At 42.7% G+C, this 17,525-nt stretch overlaps 1 protein-coding gene across 2 annotated transcripts in view; it reads right to left on the bottom strand.

Moving 5' to 3' along the window:
* Positions 1-3,352: 3,352 nt before the first annotated feature.
* Positions 3,353-17,525, bottom strand: part of ESM1 (endothelial cell specific molecule 1) — a 47,176-nt gene continuing 33,003 nt past the window's right edge. Inside the window, exons 2-4 of one of the 2 annotated variants that reach the window (XM_049648071.1) lie at positions 11,848-12,650; positions 8,437-8,586; positions 3,353-4,850 (exon numbers count right to left, since the gene is read on the bottom strand). In XM_049648071.1, the coding sequence (XP_049504028.1) occupies positions 4,753-4,850; positions 8,437-8,586; positions 11,848-12,148 (549 nt within the window). In that variant the 5' untranslated portion in view covers positions 12,149-12,650 and the 3' untranslated portion in view covers positions 3,353-4,752. The remainder of the gene's footprint in view (positions 4,851-8,436; positions 8,587-11,847; positions 12,651-17,525) is intronic. The other variant, XM_049648072.1, reaches the window with a different exon arrangement.

Below are 17,525 nucleotides of genomic sequence, written 5' to 3'. Positions count from 1 at the left end.
CTGGGGCGCCTGGGTGGCCAGTCGGTTAAGCGGCCGACTTCGGCTCAGGTCATGATCTCGCGGTTTGTGGGTTCGAGCCCCGCGTCGGGCTCTGTGCTGACAGCTCAGAGCCTGGAGCCTGCTTCAGATTCTGTGTCTCCCTCTCTCTCTGCCCCTCCCCTGTTCATGCTCTGTTTCTGTCTCAAAAATAAATAAACATTAAAAAAAAAAACCAAAAAAAAAAAAAACTACCTTTAAAAAATAAATTAATTAATTAATTAATTAATAAAAATATTGAACGGCTAAAAGTGGTACAATGATAAGTAGTAGTTTTCACTGCCACACACATTTTATCACCAAATTTATTTGGGTCTAGGTGTTTCATCTGTAAAATAAAAGGTTTAGACTAGAATTCTTTAGGCTTCTCTTCTGAACTCCAATATTTCAGATTTCTGTGTACTCCCGTATTTCCTAGAGGGCTGGAAAATGTATAAACACATCTACTCTGTGAGAGTTATGTCACAAGGACCTGTATAAATGGAATTGTATTAACTGGATTAATATAATCACATCAGACTCTATCATTGCTTTAGAATGGTGCTCCTGAGGACTCTTTAGCTCTCCCTGGTCTCTTCAAGACACATGGTGCCACTGGTCACTCTTCTTGAATGTCTTCCTATGAGACCACAAACTCCCTGACTACTTCCAAATTCTCTGGTTCTTTCACCTCCATCCTTCTTTGATGGTTTGCCACTTGTCCCTGACAAGTCCCCACAATTTAAAGTTTCTCTGACATTTTTCAACGCTTCCCGTGGCTTAGTTAAGTATCTTTAAACAACAAAAATAAGTTGAATGAAACAACTGGTTAAGAAATCTTGCAGCACATTCTTTCATAAGGCCAGCAAGAATTGGTCTTGATCACACCTTAGTTTCTTTCCTTTCTAGGCAAGTCTAGATATCCCTGTATCAGTGATTCTCAAAGTAAGGTCCCTGGACCCAGAGTATCTGCATCGCCTGGGGAACTTGTAACAGTGGAAAATCTTTGGGCCTCATCTCAGACATAACAAATAAGCAGTTTGTGTGTTAGCAAGGCTTCTAGGTAATTCTAATGAATCATAAAGAATTGCAGGTCTATAACATGCGTCCTTTTAAAGCCAGGCCTTAACTCAATGATTAACACTACATATGGGCAATCGGAAATAATCAATTCTCCCTCCAAATATCTGTTGTGATGTTGAATTATATCTATGGATCCTTTACTCCTAGGGACCTCAGGATAAAGGAAAGGAAACAAATACAGAATGGAAACAACAGTCCTCCTGAACTGCCTTTCACAGAAAATGACAATGCAATCTGGCTACCACTAAAGTTACCTTACACATTTTGTTACCACAGGAGATGTCCCCACTGCTTGATGGAGAAGGACTCCCTGTTGCTGTGGCCTTGGACAACCTTACCTGTCAGATTTACTGACTCTCATGGATGCAGCCAGTTTTTCAATCTCCTAGGGTCCTAATAGGCAGGATAACAGCCATCAAGGAGATGGGAGCTGGTAGATGAAAGGGATGGGAGGCCATCTGCTCCATCGGTTCTGCTGGAGATAGGCCTGTCACCTGCTTCATTCATTCATTTATTCATTCATTTATTCATTCATTCATTCATTCATTTGTTTATTCGTTCCTCCAGACATCCATTCACCCAAGTCTCTTCCATCTTTCTTCCCAAACATCCTTCTACCCACCTATCTACCCATCCATCCTTCCATTCATCCATTTATCCATCCAACTATTCATCCATTAATCCATTCATTCCAGAACTACTTATTGTGTGGAATATGTGCCAGTTTGGTTTCTCTTCAATACCAAATGAGGTTGAGCCTCACTAGGAACCAGTGACATTTGGCATTTTCTTTTACTTCTCCAGTGTTTCCCATGATAGTCCATAGGGGTGTAGGAAAAAAATCTCAGAACTCCTGTTTCTATTTATTTTTTAATCCCTTAAAAATTTCTACTTTGAGTATATGTGCTATAATGAACATAGTGTATTAACACTATGCTATGTATTCAGTTTAAAATTGCATGCTCAAAAGTATTGCAGTCAAAAAGTACAAAATCCAAAGATTTTGGAGGCCACTTCCATCAAGAATAGAGTCAGAGGGCTACAGAGCAATTTGAGACAGACCAGTACCAGCACTTGAAGTGAAATGCACAGAGGGGTCCCAGTAACAGGAAGCTGGGCAACTAGAAAACATGCCTGCAACTGAGAACAGATGAACCCACCTTTGTTCAATTATATTGACCATGATCTCCCAGGCTGCAGAACAAGGACCAGAGGCAAGTCCTGCCCTGGTCTAGCTCTTGTTCCACTGTCCACCCTTCCCCAGAGGGACATTTGGACTGCAGCCTGGGCTTCAGGCCAAGTCAGATACAGATACAGACGCAGATATTTAAGTAATCTCACTCCCTGAAAGCATGTCCTGAAACCCACTGCACACTGGTAAGAGTAAAGACATACAAACATATGTCTTATGTAAAGACATAAAAACATGCATTGTTCTTATTTAATAATAATATGAATATCTCACATTGATAACACATTGATAGAACTTTTTATCTCATTCACTTTGTTTCTCCCATCTTAAAAAAAGGAAAAAGATCAGGCAGATTGATGTTTTTGCTAATACAGACAAATTTTTTGGGGGGCATTGTGTCAATTCATTTAAATGGTTTCCTAATTTGCCCATAATAAAGCTAAGTGAAACTATACTGTTCTTGGACACGATACTCTCAAGCTCCAAAGCCAAATGCTACTCTATTCTTTTACAGACAGCGAAAGATCTGTCTTTGCAGACACCTTCTAAAGTGTAAGTATCTTCAAAACACTGACAGAAGTGTTGTTTTGTTTTTGTCTCTACAGAATGGATTAATATTTAGGGACCTACGTTTCAGGGAACTATAAGGCATGGGTAGACCAAAAATGTGAGGCAAAGAAATAAATATTCTAGCCTCATGTTTTGACAGAAAATGCTTATCTGTAGCAGCAAATTCAGTTGAGAAGCCAACTTTTAATAGGCACACAGACTTTTTGTTCATTGGATGAAACTTTTTTTAAAAAATGCTTATTTTGAGAGAGAGCGAAAGCGAATGGGGGAGGAGCAGAGAGAGAGGGCGACAGAAAACCCCAGGCAGGTTCCGTGTTGTCAGTGCAAAGCCCGACCCGGGGCTTGACCCCATGAACTGTGAGATCATGACCAAAGCTGAAATCAAGAGCCATCAAGAGCGGGTCGCTCAACCGACCGAGCCATCCAGCACTCCATCAAGTGAATCTTAAATAACTTTTAATGATTTAACAAAGTCATGAATGGACTCAGAGCAGCTGTCTTGTATTTTTATTGAGCAGCCATAAACTTTTCCTTTTAAAACAAATCCAACAGCTTATGCAGCTCATGATCCAAGACCTTCCCGCACACGCATTCACAACTCTGTGGCAAACTTTGAGAATAAACATAGGCAAATAGTGAAATAATCCTTAAATAATCCTCACTCCAAATAAAATAGGTCTGCAAACGTTTCCTAACAAAATCTAGTACAACCGTCCCGTTTGTGCTGAGATCCTCCCGTGTGCTCATAATTCCACTTATCAACTGACTTTGAAGGAAAGAAAAATAAGAAAATGAGCCCTATTTTAAAGCTGATGCTTCTTGACTCTCTTCCAAACCTCCTGAAAAAGTAGTTTCTACTTTATATCTAAAACGCTTCTAAGTCACTGCACTGACTTTGCAATAAACTCCTTCTGTTGCTCATTTTCTGACATTGTATACATCTGTCATGACTAAGTTTTTCCCAGGGTTCCCTTGTGCTTATTACTGTAAATATTACTATAATTACTAATAATAAATTTACCATGCCTTGGGGGTTTGGAAACCTTAGAGAGTTATACCTTTATTCTACCCGTTTTAAACGAACAGTAGAGGGTGATGAGTATGTCTGTTAGGATGACTCATACTAACATAAATCGTTGACAAAATTATGTAAATATTTACCTTCCCACCTCCTCCAAGTGGGAAAAATCCTGCCTGGCTCTCTCGGTCTGAGGTGGCCTTCTTTAAAACCATTTACAGGAGTTTGCCCTCTGCCCCAGAATCTCCCTTCTGATGCGGTCATCTGGGAATGACACATAGCACCTTTGAAACCTCCCTCACTATGGGGGCTGCTACCCAATCTCCTACAAGCTTCAACTATCCCCCTTCCTTCAGGGCTGGTTTTGTGTTCACTTTTCCCAAAGTTAAAAAAAAAAAAAAAAAAAAAGCACAATTAAATTCTATTGGTGCTACTACAAGGAAGACCTAAATACCATACTCCCCCACCCGCCCCCACCTTCTCTCGCTCCGAACTCTCCCTCCATCCTGTATCCCAGCATCAATGCACATCCGAGTCACAGGCACTGTGGCCTTAGCTTTAGCTTCCTCTGGGGCTGATCTGCGTCCACGTTAATATGATATAAATTGTGTTTTCCGTTCTTCAGTATTACTATAAACACATATTGAACAAATCTGTACGTATTCATATATTTCACAAAGATCTAAAAGTGTTCAGTCATATGCATTTTATGGATTGTTAGTAGCCTACTTTATTATTTTTTTTCCTGGACCCCCACACTTGGCCTCCCGATATCACATGTCCATATGCTATAATCTAGACAGTTCCTAAAATGTTGGCTGTGTGTTGAATGACCATTAAGATAAGAGTCTTCTCTCAGAAACCCCACCCAGGCTCAGCGAGGATTTAACCATTTCATTACAGGCGAGCGGGTATTCGTTTTTACAAGTTCTTCTGTCACAGTATTGCCGTCTCCAGATGCCATGTCATGCTCTGAAATGAGAAGGAATACAAATCATGCATGTCCAAATGTTGATAACCCTAAGATCAAGAACAGTTTTATATTATTTTCTTTAAATTTTTTTAACATTTATTCATTTTTGGAGAGACAGAGAGAGAGCACAAGCAGGGGAGGGGCAGAGAAAGGGGGAGACACAGAAGCTGAAACAGGCTCCAGGCTCTGAGCTGTCAGCACAGAGCCCCATGTGGGGCTTGAACTCATGAAACGCGAGATCATGACCTGAGCCGAAGTCGGATGCTTAACCGACTAAGCCACCCAGACGCCTCTATATTATTTTTATATTACAAGGGATTTACAATAATTTTTTTATAGATTCAAAGAGTCTATACTCACTGTATTCACCCACTCTCTGTTAATCGGCACTTCCCATCTGAGTCAGCCCCTACCGCCGACTGATTTCTCCTCATACACCTGTTACCACCAGGCATTATCTTATACATGCATTTGCCTTTTTTATTTATGTGTTATTTCACTCCACCACTAGAATATCAGCTCCAAGAAGGCAGAGGCTTTGTTTTGTTCATTGCTACTACAGTGCCTGGAACATAGTAGGCACTTAATAAATACTTATGGAATAAGCAAATGCTGTAAGAGTGGATCTTTAATAAGATTTTCCTATTATCTGGTATGGAAGAAGGGTTAGCCTATTTTGTGGCTCCAGAAGGTGGAAGGCAGACCAAAGGGCAGAACTTTTATAAAGACGGTTTTTGCTCAAATAAAAATCTGTAATATTTAGAATTTTCCAAAATGAAATTTGTCTGCTTCTAAGAGTAGCGAAGTGTATTTGCCTCAACAGTGCACATCCTAAAATGGAGCCCTGTACGATTCGTGCAGCCCGGCAGATGAATGTATGCAAAGTAATCAAATATTCCAGATCTTACTGTCCCTGTCCCCCTAAAAAAAAAGCTACTTATAAATTCCCCATCTCAGAAAATTGGAAATCTCACTACAAAACAACGACAACAAGAAATGGAAATAGGAAACCCACTTGACAAGATCGTAGTAGCCATTAGATAGAAATCTAGAGAAGACGAGCTCATGCAATCAGGGCATAGAAGGGACCTCCAGAAGTCCCTGTGCTGACGAACGTTGGCACCATTTGCAAAGGCTTTGAAAACAGATTCGCACAGAGGTGATGTGAAGTTGATAGCCAGACAAGCCCCCTCCTATAAATGGTAGCACATGAACCCTGGAAAGTCACAAGGAGACAAGGTACCACTGAGCAGCGGAGCTCCTATGCTGCCTCTCCACAAAACCTTTAGGATATTCTGCTCCCCTCCTGAACCTAAGGTTTACCAAGATTAACCAGTAATCATTTTTGTTGCTCCTTAGCTAATGGAAAAACACACACACACACACACACACACACACACACACACCTCGGGTCAGAAAATGCTTTTCCCATAGATTTCTACTAAGAATCTTGATACCTAATTTGGGTATAGAAATGTTTTTTGTGTGTAACCCCTAATGTAACTTCTACCCAGCAAAATATGTGTGGCCAAGGCATCTATCTAGTAGTCAAGACATCTGCAGGATCTGCAAGCAAATAAGCAAGGGTGACACGCCGAAGGGAAAGAGACTGTCCAACAGTCCAGTGGAGAAGAGGGCATGTGGCTGGGTATACAATGGGAGGGACGGACGTGAGGATTATTATCCTTCTTGAGGATTACTCCAAAGGTGCTCTCATGGCCTCCCAAGCATTCTTCCCAAACACCAATAAAGATTCACAAGGGAGTCCATTCTCTCTCTCTTGGTGGAAAAGGTTTAGGCACAACCATAAATGAATGAAGAGGAATTCAGAAGTTCTTTAAAGTGTTTTGTAGTCTGCAGTTTTGAGAAGGCGAAATAAGACAAAAGAAGATGCAAGCATTTGAGACAGCTGACTGTCCTGAGACAGTAAGTTTCAAACCTGTACTGAAGTAGTCAAATCATTCAAAAAAATGTGTATGTCTAAGATTGATGGTTTCCAGGGGCTGGGAGTTGAGGAATGGGGACAACTGCTTACCGGATAGTGGGGTTTTATTTTGATCTAATGAGAATGTTCTAGAACTGGACAGAAGTGGCGGCTATGCAGCGTTGTTAATGTACTAGCTACCACTGAACTCCTCACTTCAAAATGGTTAATTTTATGTTGTGTAAATTTCACCTTAATATCAAATTTTTTAGGACTTAAAACTCAATCTTTTTCCATTTTGCTTTTTAAGTACCATAGGACAAGTCCTAAGTATTTAACCTATTAATGACTTTCTCAATTTCCAGATCAAATAGTCACAAAGATGCTCACCTAATAGCTTTGAAAACAGGGGTTTCAGTTTAGATGAATGTTTAGGGGCATAACCACACTTCAGCATAATAATTCCCTTCTTAGCACAATATTTCCTCCTTCTCTTAATGTACTTAATTGTATCCATGTGTAAGAAGGGGGTAAAATTAAGAAATAAGTACATTTGCCAAATATTTCAAATCTAATTTGAAGCGCAAAGAACCAGAAACAAAAACTAAATAAAATGGACTTGGATTGTCAACTATTTATATCTAAGGGGGAGAAATTGCATAGTTTGTTGATACTAACAGTTGCTGTGGCCACATGTTGTTTTAAATGAGCTATTTTCAGTTTAATGAAGCTTTACAATACTGATTGTTTATCCAACAAGGTAACCAAATATGTGCACAGGACCATCTTATACGTTGTATTTCTCACATTCCAACAACCTGATAAGAAATACACATGCATGAACAAGCATCATGTGGCTATTACTACAATTTCATTCAAAGGCTTAGAGATAATTCCCAAGTTTCGGTCAAAGATACTGTCTCTTATCCTCTCCAAAATCTATAAAAACACATGCTGGGAAATATTCTTTGGAAACACTTCCATTTGGTTAAGAAAAGAAGAAGTGTTCTATATTTTCTCTCTTGGCTCTTAAACCTTATCTAATAAATTCTTGAGGGTATTTTTTCTATATGAAGTTGGAGAGAAATAACTTTGTCTACTATACATAAACATCACTGAAGAATTTAGGGAACTTTGTGTATCTTGGTTATTTTATTATTACAGGTGTTTTGGTAATCAACCGTATTTATTCTCCATATGGCTGGGTAAACTTTATGGAAAAATGTATAATCCTCAAAATTATTAATAAAATCTTTAAAAAAAAAAAAAACCAACAACAGCAACCGAACTCAATCACCACCCCTTTCCCCTGAGTAAAATAAAAAACAAAATCATTCAAAGCAATGCTTTATTCTAATCCTCTATATTGCTTAAGTTATTCAAACTGAAAATGAGATTATTGTTCTGATGTTTGTACTAAAATCGATTCTTTTTTTTATTTAAAAATAATTTTTTAATATTTTTTTATTTTTTGGTGGAGGGGGGAGGGGCAGATACAGAGGAAGACACAGAATGTGAAGCAGTCTTCTGACTCTGAGCTGTCAGCATAGAGCCAGACATGGGGCTAGAACTCACGAATCATGAGATCGTGACCTGAGCCAAAGTTGGACGCTTAACCAACTGCGCCACCCAGGTGCCCCTATACTGAAGTCAATTCTTACCTGTAGAAACAAGTCTCCTGTTGGAAGTCTTGGCTACTGAATATTGGAGGAAGGGAAATTTCAGACATTTGCCAGTCACTCTGTCACATATGCCGGACTGACAGTTGCATGTCTCCTTGCATTCCATCCCGAAGGTGCCGTAGGGACAGTCTGAGGACACAAGATAGGTTTAGAGAGGGAGCTGCTCCTTGTGCATGAGCCCCTGCCTGCACAGCCTCCATATCTGAACACGCCTCGTGAACCTTGACTGTCAGATACAAACCACTTCTTTAAAAAAACCCAAGTTTGGGAAGTTGAAACTTTAAGTCACAAATGTGAAATCACACCCCAAGAGCAGGACACCTCGGCTCTAGTGTCCTGCTCTGGAGTTTAGTTGAAGACGGCTAGACATAACCAACATCCTTGAACCAACCTTAATTCTGTTCACTTTCTGCTTAGGTACCAATAGACAGGTTCCTGAGACTGCTTCCGTGACAGGTCGGTGAGGTGGGCAATTGAACAGACCTACGGATCAGCTGCGAAGGAGTTTAGGGGCGCCTGGGTGGCTCAGTCGGTTAAGTGTCCGACTTCAGCTCAGGTCACGATCCTGCGGTCCGTGAGTTCGAGCCCCGCGTCGGGCTCTGGGCTGATGGCTCAGAGCCTGGAACCTGCTTCCAATTCTGTGTCTCCCTCTCTCTCTGCCCCTCCCTCGTTCATGCTCTGTCTCTCTCTGTCTCAAAAATAAATAAACGTTAAAAAAAAATTAAAAAAATAAAAGATGTGACGCTGTTTTTGAATCCACCGTGCTGGCAAACAACTCGCTATTTAAAAATAGCAACATATAGGAAAGGACCCCACGCTACCTAGGGACTGAGAGAGGTGTCGATGCCAGCTGTCCACCAAGTGCTCAATCCTCAGTCTGTGCCAGCTTTCATCAGCTACCTTATCTGTTGACACGGCAGTACAGGTCACCTAGCTCCCCTGGATGTTAGGAGGATTTTCTAGTAAAATGTTCTGCAAACCTAAGATGTGCATGCTAGGAAGAACGAGAAAGCTGAGACTTTGCCTATATACCTCCCCAAATCTGGAAGCATTTAGAGCTTCAGTGCTTTCATACCTAGACTCAAACATATTACGCTGAGAAAAGAACAAAATCACTTATTAAAAATGCAGGATTGTTATGACATAAACAGCATCCCGATAGACACCCCTATCCTTAACAGCCAAGCAGAATAGATGCAGAATATGTATTCTCTTGGCATGAGAATCTTCTCGTACGTGTACAGTCACACATGGGGGAGAAACGAACTGTGAAGCAGCCGAGCCCTTAGCAATCTAATATTCCACAAGAATGATCGAGGTAGACATGAATGAACTTTATTTGGGGAAGAGATTTAGAGTTCTTCTCACCGGCATTCTTCAGATTGCGGAGGAGCCTGGTTTTAAACACTGGCCTCTCTGCTCGCAAGAACAGCCCTTAAAAAGGATCCCCAAAAGCCTCTTTCGGAAGAGCATACAGGATTGGAATTTGAGTGCGTCTCTAGTGACATTGAAAACTCAAACTTTAGCCAAATTCTCAATTATGCCTCTGTTTCATCCCCTAGCGTTTTGAATAGTGCTGGGCGGATAGCAGGTGTTCAGTAAATAGATGTTGGCTGGCTGATTGTTAACTCGGCAGCCTAACGCCAAACATCTGAATATTGAGAAAACATCTGGATGTGCAGCTAACGTATACGGTTCTGTGCAAAGCTGAAAGAGGGAGTCCGCCTACAGCAAAATCCAACGTCTCTGTCTGAAGTTGCTGAGTTTCACGCAGGGTCACTGTTTCCAGCAGAGAGAAAAATGTTTGAAACCAGACTCACTTGCAGTCTGAAGGATGCCAAGAAGAACAATCTTAAGTGCATTTTAAGAATCTATGCCGTTAACAGCTGCCTCAGTCATTCAGTAGGAGGGTAGATTGCTAAAGATCCCATAGGCCTTGAGCCACTTCTTTACCCACATGTGACAGGGCATTTACAGTCCCATTGATAGAGGCAATTTTTGTGTCCAGAGAAAAAACAATCCACTGCAAATATTTGCTATGTCACAAGTATGATCGGTTGAACTACTTCCTCCCTAAATTCCTTACGTGCAATCCTGTAATTTATAGAAAATACAGGTTCTCCTCAGCTTAAATAAATGCTTGTGAATGTTCACACACACGCACAAAAAAAAGGTTCCTCAATATTCTACCTTTTAGTGGTTATAAGCAAAACTAAACTGAGCAAAAAATAAAATTCTCTTCCTCCTGCAAGCATCCATTTCCTAATCTTTAGTTACGTTTTGCGGGTGAAAAGGTAATTGATTTATAAAATATTTGTCTAAAAGGTAGGTGTATGAATGAGACTGGATCAATGGTGGATTATTATCGTTCATAAAAGCATACAACTGTTTCAATTACATAAAGTATAAGAATGAAATAAGAAAGAAAATATAAGAAATACATTACCCAGCCTCTTTAATCATTTTAAAAGCTGCTTTGTATTATAAAACTGATGCATGGGGCTATAGCCTATGTGTTTCATCTTAATAATAGCTTTTAATTATGAGATCATGAAGTATCCATATATATATTTTAAATCACCATTCTTTTGACCCAAACATTTTTTAAACTACAGGCGCTGAGTTTGAAATAAATTCTACAGATGTGTAACTACATTGTTTAGCTATGATTTCAACCTAATGACACTTTTTTTAAGTCTGTAAACTCTCATTCTTCACAGACTTCCAATTTTTATTTTTCTTGACTGTTATTTGTACTTGTCTGAGACCATCTGCCATTTTTCTAGGTGATCAAACACTTCCATAAAGTGGAACGAGGCTTGTTTTATACTTCAGGGTACCCTCCTTCAAGAATGTGAGTCATTTCGTTTCATGATCAAACCCCACCCTGTTTCACAAAGTGCATCAGCCGTTCATCAGAAATATTTGATCTTGAGAGATGCCCACCAACCCGTGGACCCTTTCAACATCAAAGACTCACTAAGCCCCAGCCTAGACACCACCAGCGGTTATCTAAGCGCAGACCTCTGTAATCACTGCCTTGCAGAGGAGACAGCACCTAAACCATCCAAACAGATTACCTGTCAAGTTTCTAAAGTTTTCCAGAAAGGGAGGTAACACGATTTTTCATCGCAACTTTTTTCCTTCCGTCTCCTACACACACATAATGAGTGAAATGCTGTCTTGCTTTCTGTGCTTTCCTGCACACTGGCTGTCAGTTGCTGTTCGCAGAGTTCTCTCTCTCCCTGTGACAACACCCGTGCCGGGCCTTGCTCCTAAGCCACCTGCACTTTCCCTCTCGTCCTTCGAAGGAAAGCCTCCTTGCCTCCCACGCTGGCTAAAAGCCCTCGGTGTGCCCTGGACGGGGAAGAGCAAGGGGTCACTCTTTACCTTTGCAGATACCAAACTCGTCACCAAAGTCATCTTCCTCACTGTAAAACTGACACCTGAGCCCCGGGCCACACTTGGCGCCGTCCATGCCGGAGACGGTGCGGTAGCAGGTTTCGCCCAGGCCCGCGGCGCACACCCGGCAGCAGCCGCAGTCGTCCAGCACTGTCCGCTTGCAGCTCAGGCTGCTTTTGCACTCGGCGCGGTCGCATCGCTCGGGGCAGTCGACCGCGTACTTGGGGCTCCAGGTCGTCGCCAGGTGCGCGGGTACCAGGAGCGTGGCTAGCAGCAAGAGGCTCTTCATGTTTCCCGCCGGCTCTGGCTCAGCTCCCTGCGGGCGGCGTGGTTCTCTGCTGGCGGGAAGCAGCTGTCCAAAGTGGTAGCCGAGCCTCTGCCTACACGTTTATGAGCTTTATACACTGGGTTGCCCGCATGCTTCCCCGTCATCAATTTCCTCAACCCAGCAGCAGCGCTGTCCTCTTGCCAGGCTCTCTTGTTTTAGTTTATGAAATCCAGGATGAAGGCTGGATTAACACGCCGCTGCCATCCAGGAATTGAAAAGCCCAAGCTGATGTCATCTGTTATGTTTAGATGGTTGTTTTGCATGAGCACTGAAAAACTCGCTCACATCCGTCTCGAGGGCTCAAGGACGTCTGTGAAGGGGGAATAAAGAAGGTTGCATACCTTCCTTCGGGACAGGAATTGTTCTGACACCGGCATATCACTTGGGCTGTGGCTTTGTCTCAGAGCCTCTGGAGTCAGGAGGAAAATGACATCGACGTGAATCATCAGGACGAAAGAAGCTCCTTTAAACAAAATAAATAAACATTTGGTATTTCCCCTCGGTAAACAGTTATGAGCTCACTTGGGAGAAGAAAGGGTTATATTGTGCCTTTTCAATACTTAGAAGAAAGGAAATATTTGGAAAGGGATTTTTTAAAGACCCCTCTCTTCCTTCCTCCCTCCCTTCCCCCCAAATGTTATCTCTAAAACAATTCATGGCACATATGTCTAAGTTTATCATGGATGGAGCTGTATTTCTAGTAAGATGTGGAACCGCAGCTGAGAATTTTCTTTCAAAGTAATACGAAACCCACAAAAGAGGTACGATGCTGCTGGCGCTGTTTCTGGGTTCCTCAGTTCTGGAAAAACTTATCAGTTGGACTTCTGACCCAGAACTCCCTGGGGAGAGGGCTCATCCATCACCGAGTCTGGCTGTCCAATGACTGAGGCCATTCGGAGCTCTATCCCCTCACTCCTGGCATCTCTCAGAGCCCTCACTAAAAACCACCAAACAAGGCAGTCAGCCCAAGGAAACAAGCGAGCCAGCAGGGAAATCGGAACGTGGCCCAGAGAGGCAAGTCACGGGGAAGGGAAAACATTACCCCTCAGGAAACAGGGTCTTCAAGCAATGGAGGGTCACAGGGCCTAGGTCCCCCTGGGGAAGACAAAGCCGTCCTCTCACACTATCGGCAGGACCAGGGCCTCGTGAAGGAAGGGGGCTGGGCCGGAAAGAGCAAGGTGAGCGGAGAGAGCAGAGTTCTTACATCAGCCACACGTTGGGTCCCCAGCCCCACCCCCGACCTGTCAAAATAGGCACAAACCCGCCGTCGTTCTAGCAACTACTCAACCAGTAAAGTTGATGGATGACTCTTGGTCTGTCCCCAATTAGCTATGGGCGAGCCCCAGGATGTCTCTCAGCCTCAGCCTCCACTTTTGAGAGTCGACAGTGTTCGTTACGCTAGTTGGTCTCCAGAATTCTTATCCCCATTAGAAGATGAGGCTGAGGCCATTGGATGTGTCTGCTGAGTAGCCTTCCAAAGCGCACTTCTAGGAAGGTGGAAGGAACCGAATCTGGAATGCGTCACGGAACCGAGGGGGTAGAAAACCAAGCAAGAGTCCCAGCTTCCAATTTCCAAATTTCCCATGCGATCCAATTTGACACTCTATCGGCATCTCCCCAGAAGCAAACACATGCTTATCAGAGGCACAATCTGATGTATTGTTTTCAGCGGTGGGTAACATCCACTGAGGGCCCGGTGTGTGCCGATTGCCTGTTCTGAAACCATTTACACGTATTAACTGACTTGCTCTTCACCACACCCTCATCAAGTAGATACAATCCTCGTGCCCTTTTCCTGAATGGGGAAACGGAGTCAGAACGAGGTTAAATAATTTGCTCAGGTCCCCCTAATGTCCGAGGTAGAACCCAAACGGGGTCAGTCTAGTGTCGAAGGCGTGTGCTCGGTTGCCTATTAAGCACAGTGGTGCTTCCGTGACTACTGTTCTGATGGCCTCCTTCACAACTTAGGGCTGACCTTGGAAAAGATTACTGAACACCACTTTCTGAGGAAAGAGTGGTTAACTGCAATAACGGTTGATGATGGCATCTATTAGAGAAAACTTACCGTGTGTCAGACACCGTGTAGAGCGCTTTATAAGGAGTGCCACGCTGAATTTTCAAAGCAGCCTCAAGAGGTAGGGACTATTCTTATCCCCACTTCAGAGGTGAGAAAACTGAGGCCTTGAGGGGTTACGTAACTTGTCCAGGGGCACAAAGTTAGCAAACGGTGAAGCCAGGACTCAAACCCTGAAACAGACTGTTTCTAGAGACTGGAATAAGGACTGCAAAATCGAACACATACAGGTACCAATCCAGTGACCTAAGTGGGTAAAGTGGTAAGATATGCCAGATGTACGTGAGAAGGAGGGGAGCTGCTCACCTGAGAGGGCATGCCCCCACTAAGGGAAGCAGCGCCTCCTCAAGAATGGCTGACCGCTTCCATGCTGGACTCTGAGCCCACTGGGCCGAATCTTCTATTTTTTTTTTTTTTTTTAAGAGAAGCTGGAATCTAGACTTTTAAATGTAATGCCCTAATTTTTAAATGTCGGCCACTATTTCACTCAAATTACGAAACATTATATGCACCCTTATTTCCTTTTTTTTTTTTTTCAAAGTTTTATTTATTTATTTTTTTTTTGAGAGAGGGAGCACATAAGCAGGGAGGGGCAGAAAGACAGAGAGAGAGAATCCCAGGCAGGCTCTGGGCTGTCAGCAAAGAGCCCGACGTGGGGCTCGATACCACGAATAGTGAGATCATGACCTGAGCTGAAATCAAGAGTTGGATGCTTAACTGACTGAGCCACCCAGGCGCCCTTATTTCTTATGGGCAGGATCCAGCCTGCCTATCACTTTGGTCTTGCTATAAAGTTTGGATTCCGCCAGAGCTGGATTTGAATCTTTGCTCTGCCACTCACTACCTAAAAATCTCAGAAACTGAGTTTAACATCTCTAAGCCTCCATTTTGTCGTTGTGTACAGTGGGACCACCAGCTTCTTCACAGGGCTATTGTTAGGACCTATAAAACGGGATGGAAAATGTCTATCAAGTAGCACGCATTCACTAAGTGATGGCTATTTTTCATTTTAAAAATATAATCATCATAGAGTTGGCAGTGAATAAAGAAAAATAGTCAAAGCATAAGAACTTCCTGGTCTTCTATGGAAATTTAAGGAAGAAACAATAGAAGCCTTGCAGAGGTCAATATCACAAGTGCTGAGGGAAGAAGAGGAGCTCATGGAACCCATGTTCTGCATTTCCAAAAACTGATAACACTTTCAGTGAAGGACAACTAAACACAGAGAAGATGTCAAGTTGACAGTCCCAAATCCACAATAATAGTGAGCCTAAATGCATACCCAAAAGGGTGGAGAAAATACGCTCAGCAGAGTTCGTAAGCAGTGGAACTATCTCCACACGTAGTTTCTAACATCTCATTCTTGGGGAACGTTCCATTCCTTCCAAGACCCGACAAAAACTGTTTGTCCCAGCACAATCCCTATGGGATTTACATCTCATTGTATTTCTGGTCTTTCCCAACCAGGAACCCAGATCAACCACTCTTCTGAGGAAAGTTACCAATGGCCACACAGGGTTAGGAAATTGGAGCATGAGTAAACAAACAACAACAACAAAAAAATGGCAACTTTAATCTGCAACAAAACAAATTAAGGTGAAGGCAACACAGTTGCTGATGAGGGCACGAGGCCCACCTGGGTTGGCTTGCCGTGTGCTGGGGTTGGCAAGTCTCTAACCTTGCTCTGCCCTGCATCAGATGTCAGACCAAAGAGTGAGAAAGGCCAAAATCACATAAGCTTTCTACGACTGTGAAAAGGCAAGTTCATGTTATAGTGGGTCAAACCATACCATCTTGGGATTCAAAGCCTGTGGCCTTCTGCAATGGCGGCCAGAGAAACAATAAAACTGAGTATTCAACCCAGTACACCTTGCTCATTAAAAACCCCATCATGATTTTGTCCCTTAAACTTGGCATTATTCCAAGAAGGAAAATAAGCCTAGGTAATGTGCTCTGGCAATTTGTGTTTAATCCTGCACATTCTGATTGCTTGTAACCGAATACCCAGCATTTTTTTTTTTTTTTTTTTTTTTTTTTTTTTTTTCTGGATAGGCAAAGCGGGAAAGGCTCTGAAAGGATTCCAAACCCTCATGGTCAAGTCAAATTGTCCCATGTTTACTGTGCCTTCTTCACAAACCTCTTTACCAGATAGGTTTATTTTTATTTAATCTTTTTTTTTTTAAGTAATCTCTATGTCCAACGTGGGGCTCAAACCCATGACCCTGAGATGAAGTGTTGCATGCTCTACTGACCGAGCCAACCAGGCGCCCCCAGATAGGTTTAATTCAAATTGAATTATAAAGGCAGACCTGAAGGCAAAATGTTCCAAGGGGCAAGTGGAGAAACTTAGGTGGATGAGACTTTGTTTTTAGTGTAGTTTTGGGTTTTGGTACCTTCTGAAAGTCTTTCTGCTTTGAACCAGCTGATGGCAATTTGCATGTGCCTAGGGCAAGGTGTAGCACGTAACTAGAGCTCAGTACTTAGTAAACATGTACATGTGACCAGTTGTTTCCCAAAATCATTTTCAGAGAGTAGTAAGTTAAAATGTGCACCCATGTTTCCCAGGGGATGCAAAGTGAAACCCGCGTTCTTGAATAGGCTGAACTGAATTATAGAACCGGGTGCGTCTTTGGGGGAATGAGATAGAGGTTTCCAGGGATAGCAGAAGCAGCTGGGGATGGAACGGGGTCTGAGCAGAGTCCTGTTGTCAGCTCCTGCACAGCTGACCAACTTCTGTCCTCTTGGCTTTCCAGCCTTGGGTCTGGTAGCCCCGCATCCATCCCGAGACGTTCCTGGGAGCTCCTCTATTGCTGATAGAACCTGGTGAACCCATCTGCCAAACTGAGTTTCACGGCAGTCACAGGTCAGCTGTCACAGGCTCTGGGGACTCCTCCCAGAGCCTCCTGCGCTGGGAACAGCTTGCAGAAATTCTAGCTCGGCCACTACAAGCTATCATCTTAGGCGAGTCACATGATGCACACCTTAGACCATCCCCCTCATCCCTCCTGTCTACCTCAGTAATTAGGTAAGAAGACCCAAAGGTATATCCTGGCTATGACTATCAAGAATCCAAAATTCTAAAGGTTTGTTTCATTCTTTAAAAATGATCTTATGTCTTGGAGCAAAGGAAATACCATCTCTTCAGTTCTCCAAGTTTTCATTTCTAATAAAGACAATTTTAACAGTAAAGGGGGATTGGATGTTACAGGCAGTTTTTAAAAACTACACCTGCTCAGGGGCTCCTGGCTGACTCAGTCGGTAGAA

The sequence above is a fragment of the Panthera uncia genome (genome assembly GCF_023721935.1).
Source record: "Panthera uncia isolate 11264 chromosome A1 unlocalized genomic scaffold, Puncia_PCG_1.0 HiC_scaffold_17, whole genome shotgun sequence".
Taxonomy (NCBI): domain Eukaryota; kingdom Metazoa; phylum Chordata; class Mammalia; order Carnivora; family Felidae; genus Panthera; species Panthera uncia.
This window is presented reverse-complemented; position numbering and strand designations above follow the sequence as displayed.